The 26,563-nt window shown below is 32.8% G+C and overlaps 1 protein-coding gene across 1 annotated transcript in view; it reads left to right on the top strand.

The window, feature by feature from the left end:
• The window catches only part of LOC112914100 (eyes shut homolog), a 1,106,577-nt gene that overhangs the window by 141,233 nt on the left and 938,781 nt on the right, over positions 1 to 26,563 (top strand). Inside the window, 1 exon segment of the mRNA XM_072749029.1 lies at positions 26,051 to 26,222. Within this exon segment, the coding sequence (XP_072605130.1) occupies positions 26,051 to 26,222 (172 nt within the window).

Raw genomic sequence — 26,563 nt, 5'->3', positions numbered from 1 at the left:
TAAAATCTATGAAGAAATAAAAAGTTCTTAAAAATCACCCAATTATCTAATGAAAATTATCATAATAAAAAGAATTTTCTCCATATACATTAGGGGTAAAATAACAGGCATTTGTATCAGGTATTGGAACTGCAGAAATGAAGTTTTAATGGGCTTAGAGTCTGGCAAATAAATAATTAGCCTCAGTATGGCAGCTATACAGACATATAGAGATAAAAGAAAAAAACTATCCACTGTAATGTAGAAGAAAGTTATCTAAAAATAATATGGCAGGGCAGCCCCGGTGGCACAGTGGTTTAGCACCACCTGCAACCCAGGGTGTGACCCTGGAGACCCAGGATCAAGTCCCACATCAGGTTCCTTGCATGGAGCCTGCTTCTCCCTCTGCCTGTGTCTCTGCCTCTGTGTGTGTGTGTGTGTGTGTGTGTGTGTGTCTCATGAATAAATAAAATTATAAAAAATAAAAAAAATATGGCATATGAATTTAGATTCAAAGGAAAATACACCTTCACAATTGGAGAAGGTAGGAAAAGGGAATCTAAATTATTGCAGGTGAGGCATCTCCAATGAGTGTGACGTGTTATGATTAGAGTTCCATTCTGTAAGTGGTTCACAATGAGGCTAAGAAGGTACACAAGATTTAATGGGTATTTTATTTTGATAAGGATTTTTTAATAGAGAAAAGAAGAAATTATTAAAAGTTATGAAGGAAAAAACATGTAAAATGCTATTTGTGTTTTAGAAAATAAATTGATATGGTAGAGGTTAGTGTAAATCCAAAAAGGATGTTGTTAAAATAATGTCCCTTTTTTATTTTGTTTTTTAAATACTGTCTTTAAATGCACTTGAGACAGTGAAACTGAGCCAAGGCAGTTGTGAGGGAAAGAGAAAGGAAAATAGACCCAGGAGGTATTATTATAGAAAAATTGGATATGGGATGGAAGAATTCATGGATGACTCAGACTTCTCTAATTTGTGCTTCTGAATAGAAAAATGAAGATGAACATGAGTTATAAAAGAATTGATAGTAACTAAGGGAAATACTTTCTTGCAATTAGTTATTTAAATATAGTGATCATATTTGTTAGAATTTATTTATAAAAATAAATCTTTATAAAAAATTAAAAAATCTAAGCTGGAGATTTTTCCAGTTTTATTGAGATATGATCTTGATAAAATTTATTGATATTTTTTGAGATATAACACTCAATAAATTCAAGGTGTATAGCATAAAGCATAATGACTTATTCACCTTATTAAAAGGCAACCAGCGTAAGTTTACTTAACATTCATCATGTCATTTGGTTGAAAAGAGAAAAGAAAAAAGAAAAGAAAGGGAAAGAAAGAGAAAGAAAGAAAGAAAGAAAGAAAGAAAGAAAGAAAGAAAGAAAGAAACAATAGTGTGTTTTCCCTGTGATGAGAACTCTTAGAATTCACTCCTTTAACAGTTTTCAAACATGCTATACATCAGTGTTAACTATAGTCATCATGGTGTACATTACAATCTTAAGTACTTTCTTACCTTATAACTGAAAGTCTATAAATTTCACCACCATCATCCAGTTCCTCCACCTCTACCCCCCTACCTCTGGTAACCATAACTCTGATCTTTTTTCTATGAATTTTTGTAATCTTGCTTATTTGTTTTGTTTTTTTTAGATTCCACATGTAAGTGGCAGATCATACAGTATTTGTCTTTGACTATTTCACTTCAGATAATACCCTTAAGGTTCATCCATGTTGTTGCAAATGGCAGGATTTCCTACTTTTTTATGGCTGAATGATATTCCACTTCATATAGGAACGTATAATATCTAAATGCTATCTAAATATTACTCTGTTATACATATTATGTAATAATAAATAATATATAATTATTAATATGTATTTTGTATCTGTCCCACAAATTCTTTACCCATTCATTCATTGATGGACATGGGTTGTTGCCATGTCTTGGCTATTATAGATAATGCTGCCATGAACATGAGAATGCAGATATCTCTCTGATGTAGAATTTTTATTTCTTTTCAATATAGACCCAGAAGTAAAATTGATGGATCGTATGCTAATTCTATTATTTTGAATAAGCCCCATATTGTTCCCCATAATAAATTAATTTTGATTGCTATTAATATTTGACTATATTTTTCTTTTTGAATAAAGTAATAGAAAACTATAACACTAACATTTGTTGCATACAGAAATTCTAATACTTCCCTCAAAGGTACTGCATTACTACATTAAGTTAATATACTTAATATAATGTTAAAATCAAAAGTGATATCTCAATTTAATTTTTTTTAATTTTTATTTATTTATTTATTTATGATAGTCACAGAGAGAGAGAGAGAGGCAGAGACACAGGCAGAGGGAGAAGCAGGCTCCATGCACCGGGAGCCCGACGTGGGATTCGATCCTGGGTCTCCAGGATCACGCCCTGGGCCAAAGGCAGGCGCCAAACCGCTGCGCCACCCAGGGATCCCTCAATTTAGATTTCAAAAGTTCTTATCACTGAAATATTGGTTAACTATTGCTTTGATAAAAGAGATAGCTGATAGTAAAGCTGATGAATGTCTCTGTATTTCTATTGAGGATAACATTTGTATCATCTTTTAAATACCAGCTAGAAATTCAAACTGTGAAAAGTCCTGTAAGACTAAATTGTTCCATATACCCCTGCAAGAGCCTGGCCCCAAGTTGTTCTTCCTCATCCCTTGTTGCTGAACTCAAATTGTCTAACCAACAGCTACTAAACTATAACCTGGAATCACTGCCTCTGCATCCTGTTCTATGACTACACATCCTCATTTTCCCTACACCTTCTGAGAATGTGAACAGTGTTCAATTCTAGGAACAACTTGAACTTTGAAGAATTTTCATCAATCTTTAATCTTCCTGCATGACGCACATCTTAGAACTATTCTTTCTCATTACAACGTTTTAACAAAAGGCTTGAGATAATGACTCTTTTTTCTTTTTTTTCCAGAAATCTCATTGTTGGACAAGTTTTGATTTAATTTTTCAGTACTAGTCAAAAATAAATGTGGGATCTATACTAATTCTTGGTAACAGTAGTCATTGAAAGTCTTACTGTAAGGGAATAGCAACACAGGAATTGCCTTTGTAAGATGTTCAATTTAAATATTCTGTGAAGTACAGATTAAGTTGAAGAGAAACAAATAACTGTCCCTTACATGATCTTAAATATAAATGGAGACTTGATTTCAACCTGTGCCAATAGAAATGGAAAGGATTGGCAAATTCCCTAGTGCAGCAGACTTATAAAAGGATTAGAAGTGGAATTACCTGTACAGTTTTGAGCAATGAAACTATAGATTTAAGTTATTTACAGTAAAGAATATTCAGTAAATTTCGGAAAATTTGCATAAGAAAGAAATTTAGAAAAATGAAGGACTGGTTGTATTTTTTGGGGGGTGGGAAGAGTGGGATGCTGACAAGGAAGAAGTGAGGGAGGTGAGTTTTATTTTAAACTTGAAAGTTATAAAATCAGTGAGGATTTCAGGTAAGTTATCAAGAATGAGGATATGAGGCTTAAGAGAAGAAATAATGACAGATGAAATGTTTGTGAGTTACTTGTAAAAAGAAAATGGAGTCAATCTATTCCTGAAGGGATTGGAAGGGAAGAGAAAGGAGTGACAAAGGAAAGGGTTAGGAGCGGGCAGAAATGAGATAGAGAAAGAGATTGGACTGTTATTTAAGAAGCTTCAATAAAATCAACTGTGTTTTATTATATTTAAGGTGTTAGCAACTACATGACTTACCATGATTTTATGTACCATAAAATGGGAAAAGAATTCTGAGGCCAACACGTACATCTTAGAATCAAAGAAATACAGTATATTTAGGACACAAAAGGGAGATGAACCAAGACACATGAATGTTTTTTTAATTATAAAGAAGTGATTAAGTATTTGGGGGCACTTGGATTCTCAGTCGGTTAAGCTTCCAACTCTTGGTTTTGTCTCAGGCCATGATCTCATGGGTGGTGAGGCTGGGCCCTGCGTTGAGTTCTGCACTCTACGAGGAGTCTGCTTGAAGATTCTCTCCCTCTGCCTCTCCCACCACATGCAAGCTCTCTCTCTCTCTCTCTTTCTCTCTGTTTCTCAAATAAATAAATATTTTTAAAAAGAAGAAGTGATTAGGTATTTTATAAGAGGACAATTTACAATTCTGAGTCCCATAATGTGTGTATCTGTGTATAGCTGGTAAGTAGATAGCTATAATAGAAGTAATTGAAAAATTATTTGAAGTGAAAGAGACTGAAACTTTGCAGGAAAAGTCGCTCTAAATACTGGCTGTTGAAAGAACCATGCAAAAAAGTTGGGAGAAAGTATTAATCTGTATGCATTAATTTCTAAAGGAAAATAATGTTAAATGATTATGTTAGAATAAAGGTTTAAAAGTGGGATAGGAACTCTGCTAGTCCTGTCTATTGTTTATTTTAGTCTATCTGTAGGAAAGAACAGTCACCTCTGGAAAGATTTTCAGAAAACTTGGTGTCCTCAGGAGAAGACAAGTTGACTTATAACAGGTTTCAATTAGAATTAGTAAGGGAAAGAAAGGTCTACAGAAAAGCTTAAGTATGGAGGAAAGATGGTTCTCCTGAGGAGGAAACAGATTTACTTGCCCAGAAATGGCTTAAACCCTGGTATCACCACAAGACATTTTCTGGAAGTTATCTCTCCTACTTGATGTTATTTAGAAAACATTTTGACAAGTGATTCATTACTGGGTATCAAGCATGAACCTCTGATGCTACTCAACAGCAACAACAACAGAAATGTTACAACTTTAAAGTACATTGTTTACATGGTACATTTATCCTTATTCATTTCTCACATTACTGCATTAGTGCGGGATTACTAAGATACTATTTTGGGGAAAAAATAGAAATAATCATCACAATATGTACAAAACTACTGTACTCTTATCGGTGGTGTTCTCATGATACATGGAGACCAGAGGCGCCAGTATAATCAGCAATGACCTTGTTAGAAAACTTCAGTTTAATAAAAAATAAAAAAAGAAAATAATGACATGCCCAATCAACCTCTTGTGTTTATTTTCCTTGACATTTTACTGTCCCAGAACAGGAAAATTTGTACCAGCACTAGGTAAATAATGTGCTCCTCACAAATTTGTTTATCTTCATGAAGGTTAGCTCAGTGTTAATTATAAACCAAAAAGTATCAGCATTAATGCACTGTATATTAGTATGATAGTAATAATTACAAATTTTAATAATGCTTGGTGCCAAACATTGTTAAACATTGACTTACTGAAAGTTGCTTCACCAATTCCTTGGGTTTTTGGAGAAATTGTGGGTTTGTTTTGCTGTTTTAGCCTGTTCTTTAATTCCTGGAAATTTAATTGAGAGCTTTGGAAGTATTAGGATTGGGTTTAGGAGGTTAATCTTAATCACTTTAAGAAAGTGACAGTGATATGCTGGCAAACGTTTAATAACTAGCTCTCTGAGGGAAAAAAATCAAACTCCTGATTCATAGTTTTTATTGTTTTATGTTCATTTTTTTCTGATTTCTGAGATGTACATGTGACCACCATGGCTGATTTTAGGTACCAAAAGTGTAATGTCAACCGGTTCACAAAACTGAAAATTTTGCAATTGGCTCATGTGAGTGAGCTGGAACTAGCATATTCATTTCATGTTGATGTATTAAAACAATATTGTTTAGTATAAAGAATGAAAGACCTAAGTATTGGTCTTATCTTTACCTTCCACTAATTTGTCTGCTCTAATGAGCAGGAACTATATTATTTCCTTCTGCTTCTTCATATCTACCACATTTTCTGCTTGCTGAAAGATATACACAAGAAAGATAGTAGGAAGATAGATGGGAAGGTAGCTATTATTATTCATTTACATTTAGTGCAAAAAGAAATTTAAAAAGTTTTTATGTAATTTGACTTGAATGTTAACAGAGCAATAGGATAATGAAGATTATCTTTAAAGTTTATTTCACATCAACATATTCATTTTAATTACAATTATTGGAATGTTCAGGAAGGTAAAATTAAATAAGTGGCTCAGAATTTGTAAATATGAATGAACACATGGCAACATTTTATTCTTCCCTTCATGACATTAGTCTGTGGATGAATTCTTTTCTCTTTCCATAGTCTACATCATGCATTGTTAATGAGGGTGGAAGATCTTACTCTTATGCATAAGGCATACTTACATAAAACATATATCTCTGGCATTAAAATTTCACAGTGTGGATGATTAGGGGAAAAAATAAAGTCCCAAAAGATCCCTAGGTTTTTTGTTCTTTGTTTTTTAAGTTGAAGAATACTGGTTTATATCAATGCTGTCTAATAGAACATTCTGTAATGATGGGTATGGTCTGCTCTGTGCTGTATGTGACAGTAGTCATGAGGTACATGTAGCTATCGAGCAGTTGAAATGTGCCTTATGTGACTGAAGAACTGGATTTTAATGTAATTTACTTTTAATCAAATTTAAATAGCTACATGTACCTTTTACTGTATTGGACAGCACAGTTCTATATTCTGCTGAAAAACCTGATTTAAAGACACGTGTGCATGTCAATTATGAAAACCAAATCATTTTAGCAATTATCTCCTGGTTGCTTGCTACCAACTAGATTTTTTTTCCTTATGTGAAAATATTTATTATCAATTGTTTTATAATTCTATATCCTATGGAGTTGCTCTCAGTTCTCAAACTACAATAGGTTCCTATTTAATCACAGATTTGAGTGCTATACATTAGGGAAGTCTCTTTCATTTTCTCTTGGAAATTGAAAATATTCTGGATATGAAGGAATCCAAAATGACTTCCTCCCATCAAGTGATCACCACCCAGGAACCAACCCACTAATTCAAACGTAGAGAAGGAGAAATTCTCAAGTCCACCTTTTATTTCTTTTCATAATCCTCACTTAGAATTGCAAAACACTGTGAAATCAAAGATTGTAAATTACATTTTTATTATTTTAATTTGTAAAAGTTTATCTTACTGCACATATTCTAAGATGGGAAACTAATAATCTTTTCTTATCCAATTCCTACATAATAATGTTTAAGTCTATCCTACAGTAATACAAATAAGCATGACCACTATTTAGCACCTTGCTAATTAATTCTGTAGCAACAATATGTATAGTAAATATTATGACAGGTTTACATATACGATCTAGCAAAACTAAGGTCATATATACTAGTGAATAACAGAAGCAGGATTCTGAGTCAGGTCTACTGGATACCATATTTATGTTCATAATCACTACTATGTAATGTTACTCATCATGAAAGTAAAAGTAAAATATACTACTTAGAGTGATCTCAATATGTGATCATATGTCTATATGTATATGCGAATATAAAAAGAACTGATCTAAAATCTAGTGTAAAATCCTAAAAAATTATAAATCCAATTCTCTAAAAGAAAACAGTGTCTTGGGGCATCTGGGTGACTCACTGGTCAAGCATCTGTCTTCGGTTCAGGTCCTGATCTCTGGTGCTGGGATCTAGCCCATGTCATCTAGCTCCCTGCTCCGTAGGGTTTCTGCTTATCCCTCTCCTCTGCCCCTTCCCCCACTTGTGCTCTCTCTCTTTCTTTCTCTCTCTCAAGTAAATTAAAAAAATCTTTAAAAATGAAAAAAGACAAAAAGAAAATGAGTGTCTTATCATAACTAATTTTTAAATGAGAAATTTTTTTCACTGTTAATTTTTTACTATAAATGAATATTGCTTTAAATGGTACAATGTACTATAACTACAGTGAACAAAATTTAAAAACCAAGTAAGGTAATTTTTGCTGTTTTTGTCATACTGAAATTAAAATTTAAAACAAATCATCATATAACTGATTGGGTCTACAAAAGAAATATATGTGAGGTCGCTAATTATTTAATGAATAATGAAATTTATGTATCCAATCTAACTTTTCAAAATGAAATAATGGGTTTTCATTGTATTTATAGTGAACTACTCAAGCAAAAATTAATTCAATATGATTGCATTGGATCAATGCAGCAGAAATAAGAGCAGATCCAGAAAGCATAGCAAAATGTTTTTAATTACAAGATGTTAATCATCAAGAATAATGACAGAATTTTTGTTATGAATAGAATATATAATTGGTAAGATCTAGAGAAGGTAAAATTAACTCTGGTACCTTAAATTATATATGTGTCATAGATTTTTCTTCATTCTTCTAAGTACAGATTACAATTTACCATGGAGCTGTAGCTCCTCCTAGTTGCCTAGGTTTTATATGTAAATGCAAAGGAATATATTAGGTATATAGAATCATGAATCACTAATTCAGACATTAAATAAAAAATCATAGGTGGGGTATGAGGAAACAAATGGGTGAAGTCACTTCTACCCCATACATATCCATAGAAAGTCCAGGGGAATGTGGAGTATATCAATTCTTATAGCATTTACTTAATGAATTAAAGGCTTAACATGGTATCATTTGATGCATTTAACAATGGTTTTATATGTATACACACACACACACACACACACACACACACAATAGTCACTACATAATAGCCCATATTGTTATATATAATTAATTCTTACAGAACACTCAAATTCATTTTCCAAAGGAAGATAATACTAAATGACAGAAATTTCTACTGTCTTCGCAAGCCTGACGATAATGTGTGTAAAGCAAAAGAATTTATAGAACTAACCACCACTTGAAAAGCTGCCCTTATGTCTTCAGACATAAGAAATTAGCATAAAAGGTATTGCACACTAGCATTAGGTCTGGCAAAAATTTATCCTGTTTTCTGGTTCTAAGTCAACTCTCAATTTTTGTTTCCATCAATTTGTGGTTTATTTTGATGAGAAACCTGATGAGGAATGGGAACATGTTCCCATATATATGAATATATATAATGAATGAATACATATGAATGAATATATTTGAATATATATATGAATATATATGAATATAATATATATATATATACATAATCAGCTTGCTCAGAATTTTCTTGAATGGGAGATTTCAGAAGAGTTAAATTCATCATGGCTTTGCAGTTTTTTCTTCCTCTTCAATAACAAATAGAAGATAGTGTCGTGGGAGTCACATAGGATCCAAAACTGCCATTTCCCTGAAAAGACGACACAAAGGCATTTTCAGATTTATGTTCTCAAAGAACGTGTTAGCTAAGTGTCTTTCTTTCTGCAAAATAAAACCTACAGGTGAACTAGAAATATACAGAAAACCACTGCTTGGTAAAACAAGAGAGGATTCTTAAATTTGAAAGTTGTGGTGGAAAAGAACTGAGATAAACTTAGTAGTGTTATTGATACAAGTCAATACATCATGAAACAAAAAGAATTGATTGGAGAAATTTAACTTTCCTTATTTTAAAGAGGTATAAGGCAAAGTAATATTCTAGAAAATGAAATGGAGTTTTAGCTCAAAATTTAAGTGATCTATGTATGGAGAAATGAAAGAACAATGGTCAAGGAAACGCTCTCCATTTGATTTCTGTATTTTTTAAATTATAATTAAAATTATATGTATATTCAGTTGGTTTAATATGAATAGGAAAAAAAATTAAGACATTCCCAGTTATGTGACAGAATTATCAATTCTGTGTTTGGCTTTTTAGACCATTCATTCATTCAGAAATTACAAAGTGTTCTGCACTTGTGTTTGGTACAGAGATAAAGCCAAAGGATGCAGATTAGTGAAAGAACTGGACAGAAAATATGCGGGGGGGGGGGGGGGGGGAGCGCAGAGGGAAAAAATTAAAAGAATTATATCAGGTGCAGGACCAGATATAATAAATCCTAAATAAGCATGAATATCTTTAAATTGCCCTTTTAAAAAAGAAAGTCTGCCAGAACAGATGCAAAACAAAATCCCAAATGATATTTCATTTACAAAACACACATAAAACTAAAAGACATAGGAATACTAAAAATAAAAGACTAAGCAATAATACATCAATAAATTTGAACTAAAGCAAACACAAGTGGCTATATTGACATCAGAAATCAATATCATCCTTTGGAAACAAATTGGTTTGATACAGAGGACATGAAAATATTCATTCTGGTTTTTAATGAAATGGCCTAACCAATCAATATATATTTTTTCTCATTAAAAAGTAATACATGTACAAGGCAGAAATAGGGAAATTATAGAAAACTCAAAAGCAAAGATTGCAAAATACCTATCACCAGAAGTAAACAGTAATAATTGTATAGTGCTATAGCATTATTTGGATAACAGAGGTAGTTTTATTTTATTTTTTTTTTCAGAGGTAGTTTTATAATTGGTTTTATGCATAATACATAGTATTTGGTCACCTGAATTTTTAATTAGCAATAGCATATTCTTAAAAATTCCCCATAATATTTATTAATTTCCCACAACATGGCTTTTAGTAGCTGCCTAAAATTTCATCAAAAGGATATAGTATAATTAATCTCAAACTTAGACATTTATATTTATTCCAATTTACACTTTTATCAAATGTACTGAAATAATCACCTTTCTAGGTATGTTTTGAATCTTTTCTGGACATGTCCTTTGGACAAACTTGTAAAGTAGAATTTCATGGATATGCCTGTGGGAATGTTTGTCTTTTGCCACAAAGAAACTGTTTTGAGCGTTTGGATAAATTATTTACTAAAGCATGTTGTTTTTCTGCAGTTTGATAGATTTTTTTTTTTAGTTTGATAGATTTTTACAATTTGAAGACCAACCAAGAATATGAGAGGATGCTTATTTAACTGCATGTGCACCCTTACTGGTTTTCACTGTTTTTAAAAAAATAGGCACCTTTCTTGGTAAAATTATACCTCACTGTTTGAATATGCATTTCACTGCCTGCTAGCAAGGTAGACACTGACATAATAATGTTTCAGAGAAGAAATATTTCTCTGTGTAAATTATCAAGAGAAACAATAACTCAAAAGGAATACATATGTGTAAGTATGCATAAAGATCTTAAGTTATTCCTATTAGTAAAATATTGAAACAAAATAACCTTTATTATAAAAGTGGTTAAGTAGTTTATGATGTATGTTCTTCAGGGACTATTTTACAGTCACTAAAATGGTATGATTGAAGACCAAGTAACATAATGCACCAAAAAACCACAATGTATTATCATTGTATAGATAATATTTTTTTGCAGTTTGAAAGTGCTAATATATGTAAATATTTCGACAAAATTAAAATATAAAAAGAGAATATAGAAAAATATTAAGATTGTGAGATTACAGAAATTATTTTTAGTCTGCATGCTTTTTAAAAATTTAATATGATTTTACGAAGAAAGCAGAAGATGAATTGATGATGAGCTCAGATGAAATGCAGATGCATTTTTTGTGTCCTCATTTTTATTGTTGTTATTATCGTCACAGTTCAGGTCTTACTGATTTAACAACTGTACTGATAAACTACCACCCTACTACATACACCCCGTCTCTAGCCTTGACACAGTTTTCAAAAGTTGTTCTTGTTTTTATAGAATTAAGTTGAAACCTCCCTCATAGATCATCTACAAAATTATTTGAATGTTTAGCAAAGACTACCATATTTGACTCCCTGAGTTAGAATCCCAGCTCGACTAGTTAATAACAGCCTGATTTTTTTAAGAAGATTTATTTATTTATTCAGAGAGAGAGACAGAGGAAGAAGCAAGCTCCATGCACGAGCCTGACGTAGGACTTGATCCTAGGTCTCCAGGATCACACCCCGGACTGGCACTAAATCGCTGCACCACCGGGGCTGCCCAACAGCCTGATTTTCAAGCAGTTACATATCATCCTTGTGGCTTTTACCTGTAAAACGAGCATACAAAGGTACATAAGCCTGTTGCTGGGCTATTACCACAGTGCTTGCCTAATACATACGACTCAATGAGTTTTTTTTTTTAATAAAATAATTTCTATGACCTTGACACTCATAGTATTATAAATTCTCCCTCAAGTTACCTTTTAATTCTCAGCCCCATTATGCTGATTAATGATGATATTATTCTATAATGTGTTCAGGAACAGTTTTCACCACACATGCATAACACAAATTTTCTCATATCGGTGCCACATCCCGACTTCTATAACCAAAAATCTGGATTGCCCCACCCAAGCATTATACACATTTCCACTTCTCTGCTGTCTTAGCAGTCAGGAAAGTACTTTTACAGTAGTGTGATAGAGCCAGCTCACACTGGCTTATGAATGCCGAATATTAAATTTTTTATAAACTTTGTAAGCTGGTTGACATAATTTTGCTACATTGAAATTCAAAAAGATGGGATGATTTGCACGGGAGAAATTAGATTAATGTTATAAATAAGACCTCCTCATAGTTCTCCTCATAGTCTTTCCTTCCAAGAGCAAGTTGTTAAACATTTACCAGAACACTACTGTTTCTTTACACCTTTAAACTCTTTGATTCCTACATAACATACATTGGACCACTCATTTTAAATCAGAAGACATCACTTCAAGGCTTGCTTTTACGACTATTTGATATAAGACAAAGTCACTCAGCGTACAGCTCTCAGTGTGCTTCATTTATTTCTGTGGATAACATCAACTTGACAGCTTGGGTAAAGAATAAATCAAATCACATTTATTTGTGATTCATAAACTGCCATAAAGAAATAAAGTGCTACAATTATCACCTAACATTTCATGGTAACTAGATTTTAAAATTAAATATTTTAGAGACATATTATAGTTTTTAAAATGCCACTCCAGAAAAAATATTGTTTTACCAAACCATGAGTTGATGTGCAGCTCATAAGCCATTGCCTATGCCTTTTGTAAGTAGAATGTTATGCTGTTGATTTAAGGATTAAATCAAACACTCCAGTCAAAGCTCTTTTAATTTTGGAAAGTTAAATCTGAAAGCAGTGATTTTGCTGAATATTTTTATCATGGATTTTTAGTTTTAGGATAAAGTTAACTTAATTTGTTTTAAAGTGTACTTCCTACTTAAGTAAATTATGGAATTAGACATATAGAGAACAGTGGAAGTGACATTAATTAGAACTAGGGATTAAATAATAACATTAATTAATTAATAGCAACTAGGGATGAATTTATTTCGAAGGTAATTAATTTAAATTTGGGGGACTTTCACTCAGAAGTGGTTCTTCTAAGGTTTTGTGCCTGATTTTGTATTTATGATTTTATATTTTTATTGTTAAAGAAGGGTCCCCAAATTTTATAAGCCAGAGAGGTATTTTCGCTTTAATCAGGAACATTTATTTTCTATTCTATCTTGATTCACAGTTTAGACTGAGGGACTGGTTGGTCTGCCTTGTTTTCCCAAAGGGTCTCTCTTTGATGTGTTCTATTGACTCACAGAACCTAAATCAGTCTTGATGTCAGAATGTCTCTGTGCATAACCTGGAGGGTAGGGGGTAAATAAAATCTTTAAATTTCATCAAGACCCTGGATTTAAGGCCCATTCAAATGTAAAAGAAAAACTATGAGCTTTTCATTGATCTCCTTGGTGGAGCTCCTGGTGGAGTTGTCAGAAATGAGAGAAACATGCATTGCAAAATGTCACACATTTTGTTCAAAGCCGCAGGACTCTGTAGTGCTTCCATTTGTCAGCTGTCAGTTGCATAATTGTAAGTCTTTTTAATCCTACTTTTTTTCTGAATTATTAAAGAAAGATTTCAAGTGCTTGAGATGTATTTCCCCTATATGGAAGTATAATTTGACCTACTAAAGGCCATAAAGACTGGCTATCTTCTTCTGATGGTTACCAAATACAAAAAAATAAAAATAAAAATGACAAGCTAGCGAGATTCAACAAAATTTAACTAAATGTCATTTTGTTTATGTGAAATGCTTTTTAAAATGCATTTGTGATACTTATCTTCAGAAGTTACAATAAAATTATGTAATGATGTTTAATATAAGCACACCTTACTGTTTATGTGCCACATGTCATCTCTTACTCATTAGAGGTAAAGTCTAGACAGTCACAGTAGAGAGGCTGGGACATCCAAGGAAGGTGAGCCAGCCACATTGGCTGGCTAATTACATGGACATATCAATATTTTGACACTAGTCATGTCATTATATCCCATTGAATATCAGTCATGTTTATCTAAAATGAAATTGTCCTATATTCAAATTTTAAGCATATCAAAATATTTCTTAGTTTTTATTAAATGTAAACAGAAGTAATCTAAAATAAAATTCTTTTACAAAATCACTTGCTTCTCCAAACTTTTTTTTATGGTTATTTATAATATTCAGTCTTGTCTACCAAATTACTTTCTTTCCTAGGTAAAGACTTCAATATACATAGAAAACAAGATTATAATGTTGAAGATGACTGAATAAGGTATGCATAATCAGAAACAAATAAGCCATATACTATATATGGCTATATAATAAGCCATAAAATTAATCCTAATGATCTCAATCCTTAGACTTTTGAGTTGGAAGGTGGACTGCAGCAGTCTAACTGCTGAAACTCAACAACACATACTAATGGTATTCTGGGCACTCATTCAGATTAATTTAGAAAAGTCATTCCTAAAGTGTGTCTTCCAAGATATTGCCAAAGAACTAACTTTGTGCAGGCACATTTGACCTTCACCATAGTCATAAGAGGTATGGAGTAGAAACTATTACTTTATATATTGCTAACCAAAGTTTGTTTAACTGTAGCAGAACCTGTTAAGTAAGTGGTACTTGAAGAACAAGTTATTTTCTGCATGACATTAGCAAGGGACCAAATAATTTCTTTGAAATAAAACCCTCTGAATTTATTAGTATTAATGTGTATCAAAATTATAACATACCTGCATATATATATATATATACACATACATATATATGTATGTATACATGTAAATCTCATAAGTTCTGACAATACTTTAACATGTTAGTTTCAGTCAATACCTGAGATAATAAGTGATTATCTGTGCAATTAAAATAGGACTCTGACTCATCTCTCTCACTCTGTCATGAATATTATAGCACTATCTCTTGTCTGGTATTGTCTACTTTTAATCTGTCCTCATCTGCCTAGTTGCACTTGCATATACACTGTATATACCTTCACCTTGAACAACTCATTTTCCAAAGCTCTCAGTATAGTTGCCTAATTAAACACATGCCTCATTTCACATGCCTTTCTTTCATTTGGTATGATCTAAAAACAGTAAGGGAGCAACATATATGAATTGGAATATTGTTTTTGCTTGTCTTAGCAATTCTGTGAAGGGTACTTTGAATCTCTTCTTCAAAAGCTCCTTCTAATGGCATAGTAATTGTTTTTATGACTTTTCCAATGAACTATGAAGTACTCTAATGTCAGGCCACATTCCTGCAATAATGAAGTCTAAGAGAGAGAAGCCTTCATTTAATCCTAGCCTGATATATAAGAGTTGCCCCATTATTTTCATAAAAGAAGTCTGAAAAGATGAGGAGAGATAAGATTCAAATGAGCATCATTATCATCATCATCATCATCATTTTTATCACCAAGTATTTATTGGTACTTGTTCTTTGCCCAGAGCTCTAAGGACTACTAATGAATTTTAAAAACCCCTGCCCAATCTTGAGGTATGTATAGATTAAAAAATCAAGTATCAGGAAAAGTTTTTGGGAGGTCTTTTGAAAATAAATATGGGTTAGACAATGTCTCCATAAACTCCTTTCAAACAATGAGAACATTAGCAAGATGATTATTAACTAAATGCTTAATCCATGCTTGTTTAATCTAATCCCTAAATATATTCAGTAAATTTATAAAGCAGTTCAACATTTAGTACTGTAGGGCATCTCTTGAGATCCATGTATATAATCTAGTTTTATATGAAAATTCAAACTTTAAATCATGATTTTATTTTTATATTAGTGAAATGTGTTTTGCTAATAATTATAATTTATTGACCTTCAACACTTTTTTTTTATACAAACCAGATACTGAAAAGGACTCCTAGGAAAATATTCATTTCCTAGAACATTTTTCAGACATCAGGTTTCCAAGAAAGAAACTGAGATCTACATGCAGGGAACTTCTTGAGGATGTTTTCAATAACCATGCCTATAAGGGAGAAACAGAAGTAGACTGGGAAAGGAAGATGCTGAACCAAGATGTCATTCTAATAAAAGGCTCAGTTAATCACTCAGGGCTTGCTGAAGCATCCTTCAGAGTTGACTCAAATTGAGTCACTCTCATACACTACACAGCAGCCAGTGAGGGGGCCCAAACTTAAGCAAAAAAGTTCCTTATAGCCAACGAAAATTCAATTTGTGGGGAAGAATCCATTTCCAAACTGTTGACAGGCAACACCTCCAGCAGCAGGAGAAATGAGTTCCTCTCTTTTGAACAAGGAACTGGGATGCTCATCACTTCACAAACCACAGTCAATTCCAACTGCTTTCAAAAATAAGTACACTTCATCTAAAAACTGCTCCCTGTGTATTTTGATTTGTCTCTTTTTCTGAGTAAAACCAAGAGGGTAATTACTGGGAAGAACTATGACTTCTGTCATTGAAGCAGTTCTTGATACTATAGCTGACTCATCTTCCTGCTCCCCTACTTAAATTCTATTACTTTCATCCTTATTTGCTAAAATATGCTTCTTAGTGGATTACCTAGTGAAGTAATACAGAATATTATGCCTGAGAGTTCTCATCTCTTAGTAAGGCTGTAGCTGATGTATTTTGTCTATTTCCTGATAATACTGGGCAAAGAAGTACCAACAAATATACGTCCAGTAGGTCAGCTTGATGCCACATGTTTTCATCTTTGCCCCTATATTATAACAGCACCCTATATCATCCTGAGAGCCTCCAACCAATAACTCTGTAAGGATAATGACTTCTTTCCTTACCTGATTATCTTGGCACAAAGAGGGTAAAGTGACTATATGGAAATCTAGTGGTATCCTCTTTATTCCCTCCCCCAGGTAATCAGGACCTGTAGATGATGGAGCTTGTATTTTTAGGAATGCAAAGCACAATTTCCCAGTGGTTCACAGAGAGTGATGATATATGATCCTACTCTTACTTTTACCCCTGGTTCCCAATTTCATGTATTATACTTAATTTAGTACATAATATCAATAACATGATCATTATGAGTGTGTCATGCATTCTATAAGATGGTGCCCCATCCCCATAAGCTCTCATCTCCAAGTTAACACCTAGCAGTTTGGGGAGGATGTGGTGTATTATAGAGCCATTGGATTTCATGGTTATATGATCATCAGTATGCTTTTCTATAAAGTAGATTTCTTGGTCCACTGAGATGTTATGAGAAATTTGATTTTGGGGGTCACCACTAAATAAGTTCTTGATTAGTAATGCTGGCTAAATGTCTGTTGGCAGGAGAGACAAGGAAGATATACCCATATCTAAAATAAGTGTCAATTCTAGTCGAAATGAATCACTTAAGTTCAGTATAACCTCCTGACTACCATGTCACTGACAACTTTGGTCTCTATTCCTAACAGATTGGGTATTAAAGGAAAGCAATAACTGTATTAGTCTTGGAACATGAGTATCCATACATAGAGCCCATGCGTAGCTTCTATGTTTAGCATCTACTTTGTTCATGCCTATTGTGGTTGCTGAGGACAAATGATGACTGATGTTAACTGAGTTCTTTTGTACGTGGCTATCTTCATGCTAACCTCATTAATCCATATATATGTCTCTTTTTCATATTTTTTGACTCAGATTGTCTTATACTTTTCCTTCCAGTCCAGTGATAAACCAGCCAGGTTATTTTCCACCACTTATGAGTCTAGGTATATTCTTTTTTTTTTTTTTTTTTTTTTTGAGTCTAGGTATATTCTTATTTGGCCTACCTCTAATTCTATCCAAAGACAAGGACAACAACTTCTTGAATGAAAATCTGCCTATTGGAAGGATTTTTTTTTTTCAACTTTGTCTTTGTAGAAAACCTCTGAGTGAAGCTATAGGAAAGTTGCCATCATTTGCAGTTTATATCCATAAACCGAATGAACCCATCCACAAACCATGCTCATGCTTTGTTCATCATCCTTCAGATGGTAATAAGGGAGGGACTCTTTCTAGTACAGCCATAGTGTGAATTGAGGGAAAGCTGCTGTTACAACAGCAGTGCATAATATAGGAGCACAAATTACACATGATCTCTGGTCTACTCATATTTGATCCCTGATATACCATCTATAATGGATTGTTACTGCAAATGCCCAGTGCTTAAGATTAGTTTATTAAACGAAACTCTGCCCATGTGGATATTTGATGTCTTATAGTCACATGTTTTATCCCTACCAGGGTCCAAAAGTATGCCAGGAACTTTTTTTCCAAGTTTAGGATAATCCTCTGCTGCATAGGCTTAGCCTAGAGTCTATGATCATCCTCCTCAATATTCCCTACATTGCATATTTTTCATTGCAGACATCTCCAATAACATAGAGATGATTGAGATGAATGACCCAAAGAACAAGATAACATGTGTTACAGAGTTCAATTAATTTAATAAAATTATTGTAAGTTAATCTATTCAAATATATCTTTTGCCATATTTCTTGTCCTTTTCCTTTCCTTTTTACTTTTAAAATACCAACTTAAAGTAAGTGAGAGTCCCTGATAACAGCCCACATTTTTTAGATGCTCTGTTCTGTTTTCTTTCTTTCTTTTTTTTTTTTTCTTTTTTTTAAATCTCTGGGCATTTCAACCTAATAAATTCTACTGATTTGTTTTCACATTCAGTGGTTGTTTCTCAGCTATGTCTAGTCCACTGAGAAGCTCACTAAAGGGATTCTTCATCTGTAAGTATTATTTATTAGCATTTCCATTTGAATATTTTTAATAATTTCTTTTTTTTGACATTCCTCATTGATTCATTGGTCAAATATTCACCTGTTTTTATATGTTAATTGTATTTTGTATTTCCTCTCTGATAGTTTCAAACTCTAAGTCCTTTTTTATCTCATTCCACTGATAATTTGTGGGTATGGGTTTTTTTCATTTTGTTTTTTTGCTTTTTGTGAGTGTCTTATAATTTTTAAATTTATTTACTTTTAAACAAAATTGTGTGTTTTCCTACATTGCTTCTAAAAGAATAGCATTTGTTGGACTGCCTGCCTGGAAACACTTTATGATAGTTGATCTATTTTTTTTTTTTAATTTTTTTTTTAATTTTTTTTTTTTAAATTTTTTATTTATTTATGATAGGCACACAGTGAGAGAGAGAGAGAGAGGCAGAGACACAGGCAGAGGGAGAAGCAGGCTCCATGCACCGGGAGCCTGATGTGGGATTCGATCCCGGGTCTCCAGGATCGCGCCCTGGGCCAAAGGCAGGCGCTAAACCGCTGCGCCACCCAGGGATCCCGATCTATTTTTTTTTAATTTAAATATTGTTGATAATAAAATATTTTGCTATAAAAATTCTCCTTTTAATCTAAAAAAGTTTTTTCCATTATTGTATCTCATAATTTAAAATGGTTAGAAGTGTCCATCTGAATTTTCAAAGTCATTGATTCCTAAGTCCATTAATTATGTGATTATTGCATGCCTGCATTAATTTATTAGGTCATTCATATACCATCCTACTATGTAAGTTGTAATCGTTTTTAAAATATCATCATAATTTGGATGTTTTAACAGTAGATAAGAATAGATATACTTTAAAGATAATCTGATAAAAGTTGTTAGCTAATTTTTATTAGGAAATATTCAAGGAAAATTTTTAAAATGAGTTAGAATTTTAGTAGGACCTGGGTAAAATCAGGCTTCAAATCAGCAGAGATAAGGAAATAAAATTCCAGATAGAACTATCAGGAGTAACAGATATAAGAAAATATAATATTTAATTCCAATCTAGTTTGATGAAAGCAGTGATTCTCACATCTACCTGTGCTTTGAAAACATCTGGAAAGACATTTTTAAAAATATAGATTGTGTGAGGCATACTCTTGGTTAGTGATAGATTAATATATAGATAGATAGAGCCATGCTTATTTGCATATAGTTTAATTTGTTATAACATTGTTGATGCATGTAGATATTTTACTGATTGTGCTTCTCAGTTCATATTCTTTAATGGCTTATTGCTGAAAATGATTCATTAATTTCTGCTGTGAAAATGTTCAATACAGAGGCACATGTTGACACGGTTTGGTAAAGAGGGTATTGAAATGGCAGAGGCCTGGGAAGTGCCTTAAATGCCACAGGTAATCATCTACCCTGCTAGGAAAGGAAGTTACCTATACTATTAATGAAGTCAAGGACTCTAATGTTAGAATTACAAACTGAAAATATTTCAAATACAATCTTGTATGTGGTGGATATGTTTGCAAATATTAAAACATTTCTTTCCAAAGAAACAATAGTGATATATATAATGTGAGTTGTATGTTAAAATCACTTAAACTTCACTGGGCCGAAGATTTGTGGCATTAATTTTTGTGAATTACTTTCAGTAAGGTCTGTGTGTTCACAAATATGCAAATTTTTATCTAGAACTGTATGGAAACCTATTACATCTGAAAGTTTATTCTTTTTAAAAATATTTTTCAGGTAGTAAAATGACGCTAAAGCTGAAATCTCTAGCACAGAGGGCAGGTATTTTTTTAGGTGCTCCTAACTCTGTGCTGTCCACCATCAATGTTAGTAAATTATGTTTTTTTTGTTTTCTTAATTTTGTATGTATACCATTTATTACTAGTTTTTACACCTATATTACATTTATAACTTTATATAACTACTGGATCAGTTCTGTGCCTATCCAGCTTTTAAAAAAAGATCAAGTAAATCTAAAAATTAAGTCTGGAAATAGTTTTAACTGATAAGAACAAATTAAGAATCAACCTGTGATCCCAAGAAAAAGAAGTAAGTAAAATTCTATAAAGTTCTTATTTTTTATTAATAATAAAAACAATGTAATTTTTTGCTCTCTTTAGGGATTGATATGTTGATATTTAGTAACTATGGAATTATTATTCCAAGATATATTTTGTGGTTTTGTAAGCCCCAAAGCAGGCAGTGAGATAGCAGAAATGAAAATAGGTTAGACATAGCAAAAAGTAAAAATAGATGATAGGTAGATAGATAGATAGATAGATAGATAGATGATAGATAGATAGATAGATAGATAGATAGATAGATAGATAATAGATAGATAGATGATAGATAGATAGATAGATAGATAGATAGATAGATAGATAATTATCATGTTTCTTCTCTTATCAAATGAAACCCCAATGTTCATCATTAAATTATCTGCAAAATATTTATTACAATCTGATGGAAGTAAGCTGTGAAGGTACATACCAGGCCAATGGGAACTAACTATGGAAGAAGTCCAGAACCATGACTGATACAAAATAGATGCTCAGTGAATATGCGTTGGATACATTGATGAGCAGTAAGAAGTATTTGATGGATAAGGCAAGGTAGGCAAATAATTAAGACTGAGATTTTGAGCAAGGCTTTGGTAATGTCTAACACTAAATATTATTTATTTTTTTATTTTCTTGGATTCATGAAGACAATATCAAAGCATTCAAATTTGAATCCTATAAAGAAGATAAATGAGCATGTTTTTATAATAATAAATTATTATATAATCACTTTTCATCTTTTGCATGCTGTTAGAAATGCATACATATTCTCTGGAAATCTCTTGACTATGCTACAATGTAGATATTTTGATCCATAATTTACAGATGAGTAATTTAAAGTTTGGATAAGTTGGTAATTATATTTTTGTTGTACTTATTTTTTTAGTTATTTTTCATTTCTGGAACATAATAATGGCTTTCCATTTATGGTGGTGATATACGATTTCTATTGTTTTCAGATTTATTATGATATAATTTATAAAACTGTAAGATATTTAAAGTATACAACATAATGATTTGGTGCATGTAAGAATTATAAAAGGATTTATCCCATCTAGTTAATTAAAACACCTCAGAATTTTTATCTTTTTAGGAAAACGTGTAAGTTATATCTCTTAACATGTTTCAAATTATACAATACAATATTATCGACCACAGTCACTGTGTTTGTGTACATTAGATCCTGAGAGCTTATTCATCTTATAGCTGAAAGTCTGTGTGATTTCAACAATCTCTCCCTGTTTCCTCTACTCCCAGCACCTGGCAACCACTTTTCTTCTCTATTTCTATAGGTTTGATGTTTTTTCTTAGTTTTTTTTTTTTTTAAGATTCCACAGATAAGTGATACTGTGCAGTACTTGTCTTTCTCTGTCTAACTTAGCTTAATGTCCTCAGAGTTCATGTTGTCAAAAACAACAGTATTTCCTTCTTTCTCAGGGCTGATAACTATGTATAAGAGATCATTTTGAACCAAAGTCTAACACTCTCTGCATCTTTATTATTTTTTTAATTTATCATGAAAGCTTCTCTGTTTGAAGGTGGGGCAAAAATAAAGATTCCATTAAGTAATTTCCCTTCCCTGCCTTTCAAGCCTTTCAAGATAAGACATGCCTTTCAAGCATACACCTTAGAGGGATTATCTCATTCCAGATTCTGATTCTTAACATTCCAAGGACAGACAGTTTCCCCAGATTCTCAAGAACTGTTTTGTTCAACACAAAAACAGATGGGTAAAGCAAAGTATAAATACATGCATACTCACACCACAATGATCTGGAGGAATGAAGCACTGAATCAGACAAACAAAATTTAAGCCCTCATGGAGCTAAGCTTGGAATGGAAAAGGTAAACAAGAAGAAAAAAAAAAAAAAGATAGATGAACAAATCTTTATTTGCAATGGGGAAAAACATTAAAATTAGGATAACGGTGATTGTGATTGGGGAAGGGGATGCAGTTTTAACTACTGTGGTCAAATAGGCCTCATTGAGAAAATGTCACTTAAATAAATATTTGAAGAAAGAAAGAGATGAATTGTGTAAAATCTAGGATAAGATACTGCTAGGAAGAGAGACCAAGTTTTTGAGGAAACACAAGGTCAGTGTAACTACAGCAGAGTAGTCAAGGATAATGATAGAATAAGATGAAGTTAGAAAGGTAAAAAGAGGACATGACTTGTATGGTGCTGAAGGATTAGGGCATTAAAAATGAAAAAAAAAAAAAAAGAGGTTTACAAGGAACAGAATGTCCAAGTCAGATGATGATTACATTCTTAGTCTCTCTGGAGGTTACTTAGGAAGTCAAATTAGGACTAGTTTACTTAATGAATAAAACAGTGGGGGAATAAAAAGCTCTTAGGTAATGTTGATGGTGCTTCTCCAGTAAAATTGAGACACTCCTGCCCTCTCTAACAGAGAATACAGCAGAGAATTGTATCTTCTGTGAAGTCTCTTATCTCTAAATGGTACTAGATGTTTCCTGTCCAATTCCCTTTTATCATTTTACTCCTTGCCCGACACTTTTCTGGTAAATTCACCATCTCTTTGTAACTGAAATTTTTGTCATGGACTCTGCCAGCATTCTACAGAGTGCTACGGAGACACTTTTTACTCATCTTATTAATTAGAATAATAATGTCTCTGGAAATTTCAAAATCACTCATTTGATACAATGTGATTGTTATTTTTTTTGTCAACAAAATGATAGTAATTATATGTTAAATATGCATCAGGCCCTGGACTAGTATTAAATACATAGCTTTACTTTATCATCTCAATAAACCTGTGATGTCCTAATAAATAACCCTCATTTACAAATGAGAAAATTAGATGATGAATGTGTCTTCACTAAATATTATTATTGTCACAAATACCTGCTCTCTTCTGGCAGATCACTCATCCTCATCCCATATATGATGGGCTTGATTGTGTGACTTGGATCAGCAAATGAAATGTAGGTGGGAGATTTAAGAACCAGTATATGCTTGTCAAGTACCCCTTTCCCTTTCCCATGATGATGACAATGTCCCAGGTAGAGGATGTTCCATTAACCTGGGTCCCATAATGAAGACTGAAAAGTGGAGTATGAGTGAGAAATATACCTGTGTGACATGAGCCACTGAGATTTAGGAAAGGGGGTCTTTTTCATTTTTAATATTAATGTGCACTATTATGCTTGTTCAATCCATATTCTGAACCTAAATTTTGATGGTCCTTTTAAACATGGCTGTGGATTTGACCAATTTACATGCATTATTTTTATGAATATCATTAATATCCAAAGTACTATTTAGGTAATAGCATCGTGTTTTTTTTTTTTTAAGCAGCCATTACATAATAGGATTTTGACTTGAAAACTGACAGTCTATGAAGAGAATTTCCAAAAATATTTTTTGCATTTGAAGCCTCATTTGCAATAAATCACAGACTCCCAGTGTGACTGCTCTAAATAACATTCACTTGAATAGATAGTTCTACAAATGATATGAAAATTAGTTAAGTTATGATACAACTTTGTGAAATGGCTGCCTATCTGGCAGTAGCCTTGTCCTCCCCAGCTTTTTCCTGGTATGCAAACAAGTGCTGAGATACCTAACTCACACAGAATGTACTCTTTCAAACTTTTTATCTCAATTTTCTCGGATTCCTTTTCACCATGATCATCAAAGCTTTCTTGATCCTCTTTCTCAGATATAGACTCAATTAATTCCATTTCTTAAATGCCCAAAGCACTCAGTTTGCTCTCTCATTAGGACAGACACCATACTGTTACATATTAAGATATAGTATGATGGTATCACTTAGTGCTTAACAGCATGCACTATTCCGTTTACTAGCCGTAAGATCTTATGCTTTATTTTCTTATTCTATAAAATGGGGAGAGAAATTTCCATGTCAGAAAACTAAGCCTTCAACACAAGGCCCGGCACGCCTGTAAGTGCTCAACTAGTGGTAACTAGATGTTCAGCACAGACGGACATAATGACAAAGAGATTATTCTAACCATTTTTACCATGTCTCTACTTTTTCCTAATACCTCTCACATGTAAAACCTGAACTACCATCTAGTTTCCCATTAAGCTTTGTTTATGTTGTTCTCCTGATGTTTTCTATCCATAAATATTGCCTCTGACAAAACATTTCTGGATTAATAGGGTCACTCTCTTTTCTTGTTTTTTTTTTTTTTCTTTTTCTTTTCTTGTTTTGTTGTTTATTGTTTCTCCTTTTTCTGTTTGGTACCCCTAGTTGACCACAGAGGTAGCATACGGTAGGTGCTTAATAAATATTTAAAACTTGGCCTTTGAAAACACTGGTATTTTGCCAAAAGTAGATTGCATTTAGAGATCTTAGCCCATTAATAGACTCACCAAGACCAAATTTAGTAAAATTCACTCTTTCTTTATAAAAAAAAAAGATTTTATTTATTTATTCATGAGAGACACAGAGAGAGAGACAGAGACAGAGACATAAGCAGAGAGAGAAGCAAGCTCCATGCAGGGGGCCTGACGTGGGACTCTATCCCAGAACTCCAGGATCACGCCCCAGCCAAAGGCAGATGCTCAACCACTGAGCCACTCAGGCATCACAAACTTGCTCTTTCTTAACTCCTATAAGTAAGAAATGTTTGACTGCCAATAATCATTAAAAAAAGGGGAGGATCCCTCAGTGGCTCAGTGGTTTAGTGCCTGCCTTCAGCCCAGGCCGTGATCCTGAAGTCCTGGGATCAAGTCCCATGTCAGGCTCCCTGCATGGAGCCTGCTTCTCCCTCTGCCTGTGTCTCTGTCTCTCTCTCTCTCTCTCTGTATCTCTCATGGATAAATAAATACAATCTTATAAAACAAAAACTATGAAAAAAAACCCTAGAATTAGTATTTACAGTGACTATTATTATTCAGTAATTAGTGAATATTATTTCACTAATATTCTCAATTCCTCACACTAAAAACAAATTTCTTAAGAAGATTATGCTTGTGCTTTGTTTTTCTCATTCACATTAAATTAGAAGTGTAAGAGTTTATAGATCTGGTATGTTTAACCTTGAGAAATGTTTTATTTTGCTACAGTGTGTCAAATTACTTTTCTGTGAAGGGAGCCTTGATTTCTTGGTGACATTTACCATAAATGAACAAACTTTCGAGTTTTACATATAAATGGTCTCATGTTTTATCTTGTCTCTTCTATTGCAGGCATTGATTGTGAAGTAAATATAGATGAATGTCTATCAGAGCCCTGTCTCCATGATGGAACTTGCATTGATGGCATCAATCATTATACCTGTGACTGCAAGAGTGGATTTTTCGGAACACATTGTGAAACAAATGCAAATGATTGCCTCTCAAATCCTTGTCTACATGGAAGGTAAGAATTTTTGTTTTTCTATTATTAAATCAGAAAATAAATTTAACTCACAATATTTAGGACATGTCACGGGAAAGTTGATAAATATAATTTTAATTATGCTCTTTCATAAAACAAGAGCTAAGTACAGTTAAGATGAGATGCTGCCTGTTTTACTTAATGCAGTGTACTGATATGTTATCTCTGCTCTTTTATTTCTGCTCATTAGCATAAAGTAATTTTCAATAAATGTGGATTAATTGGACTTTAATATACTTAAAGGTAACTGCTTACAGTAATAGAAGTAGCAGGTAAGATGATGAGACATTCTATTATTTGCTCTGCAAAGGGATAATACCACA

Source organism: Vulpes vulpes, chromosome 1 (assembly GCF_048418805.1).
Source record: "Vulpes vulpes isolate BD-2025 chromosome 1, VulVul3, whole genome shotgun sequence".
Taxonomy (NCBI): domain Eukaryota; kingdom Metazoa; phylum Chordata; class Mammalia; order Carnivora; family Canidae; genus Vulpes; species Vulpes vulpes.
The sequence above is the reverse complement of the archived record's forward strand: the minus strand, read 5'-3'. Positions and strand labels throughout refer to the sequence as shown.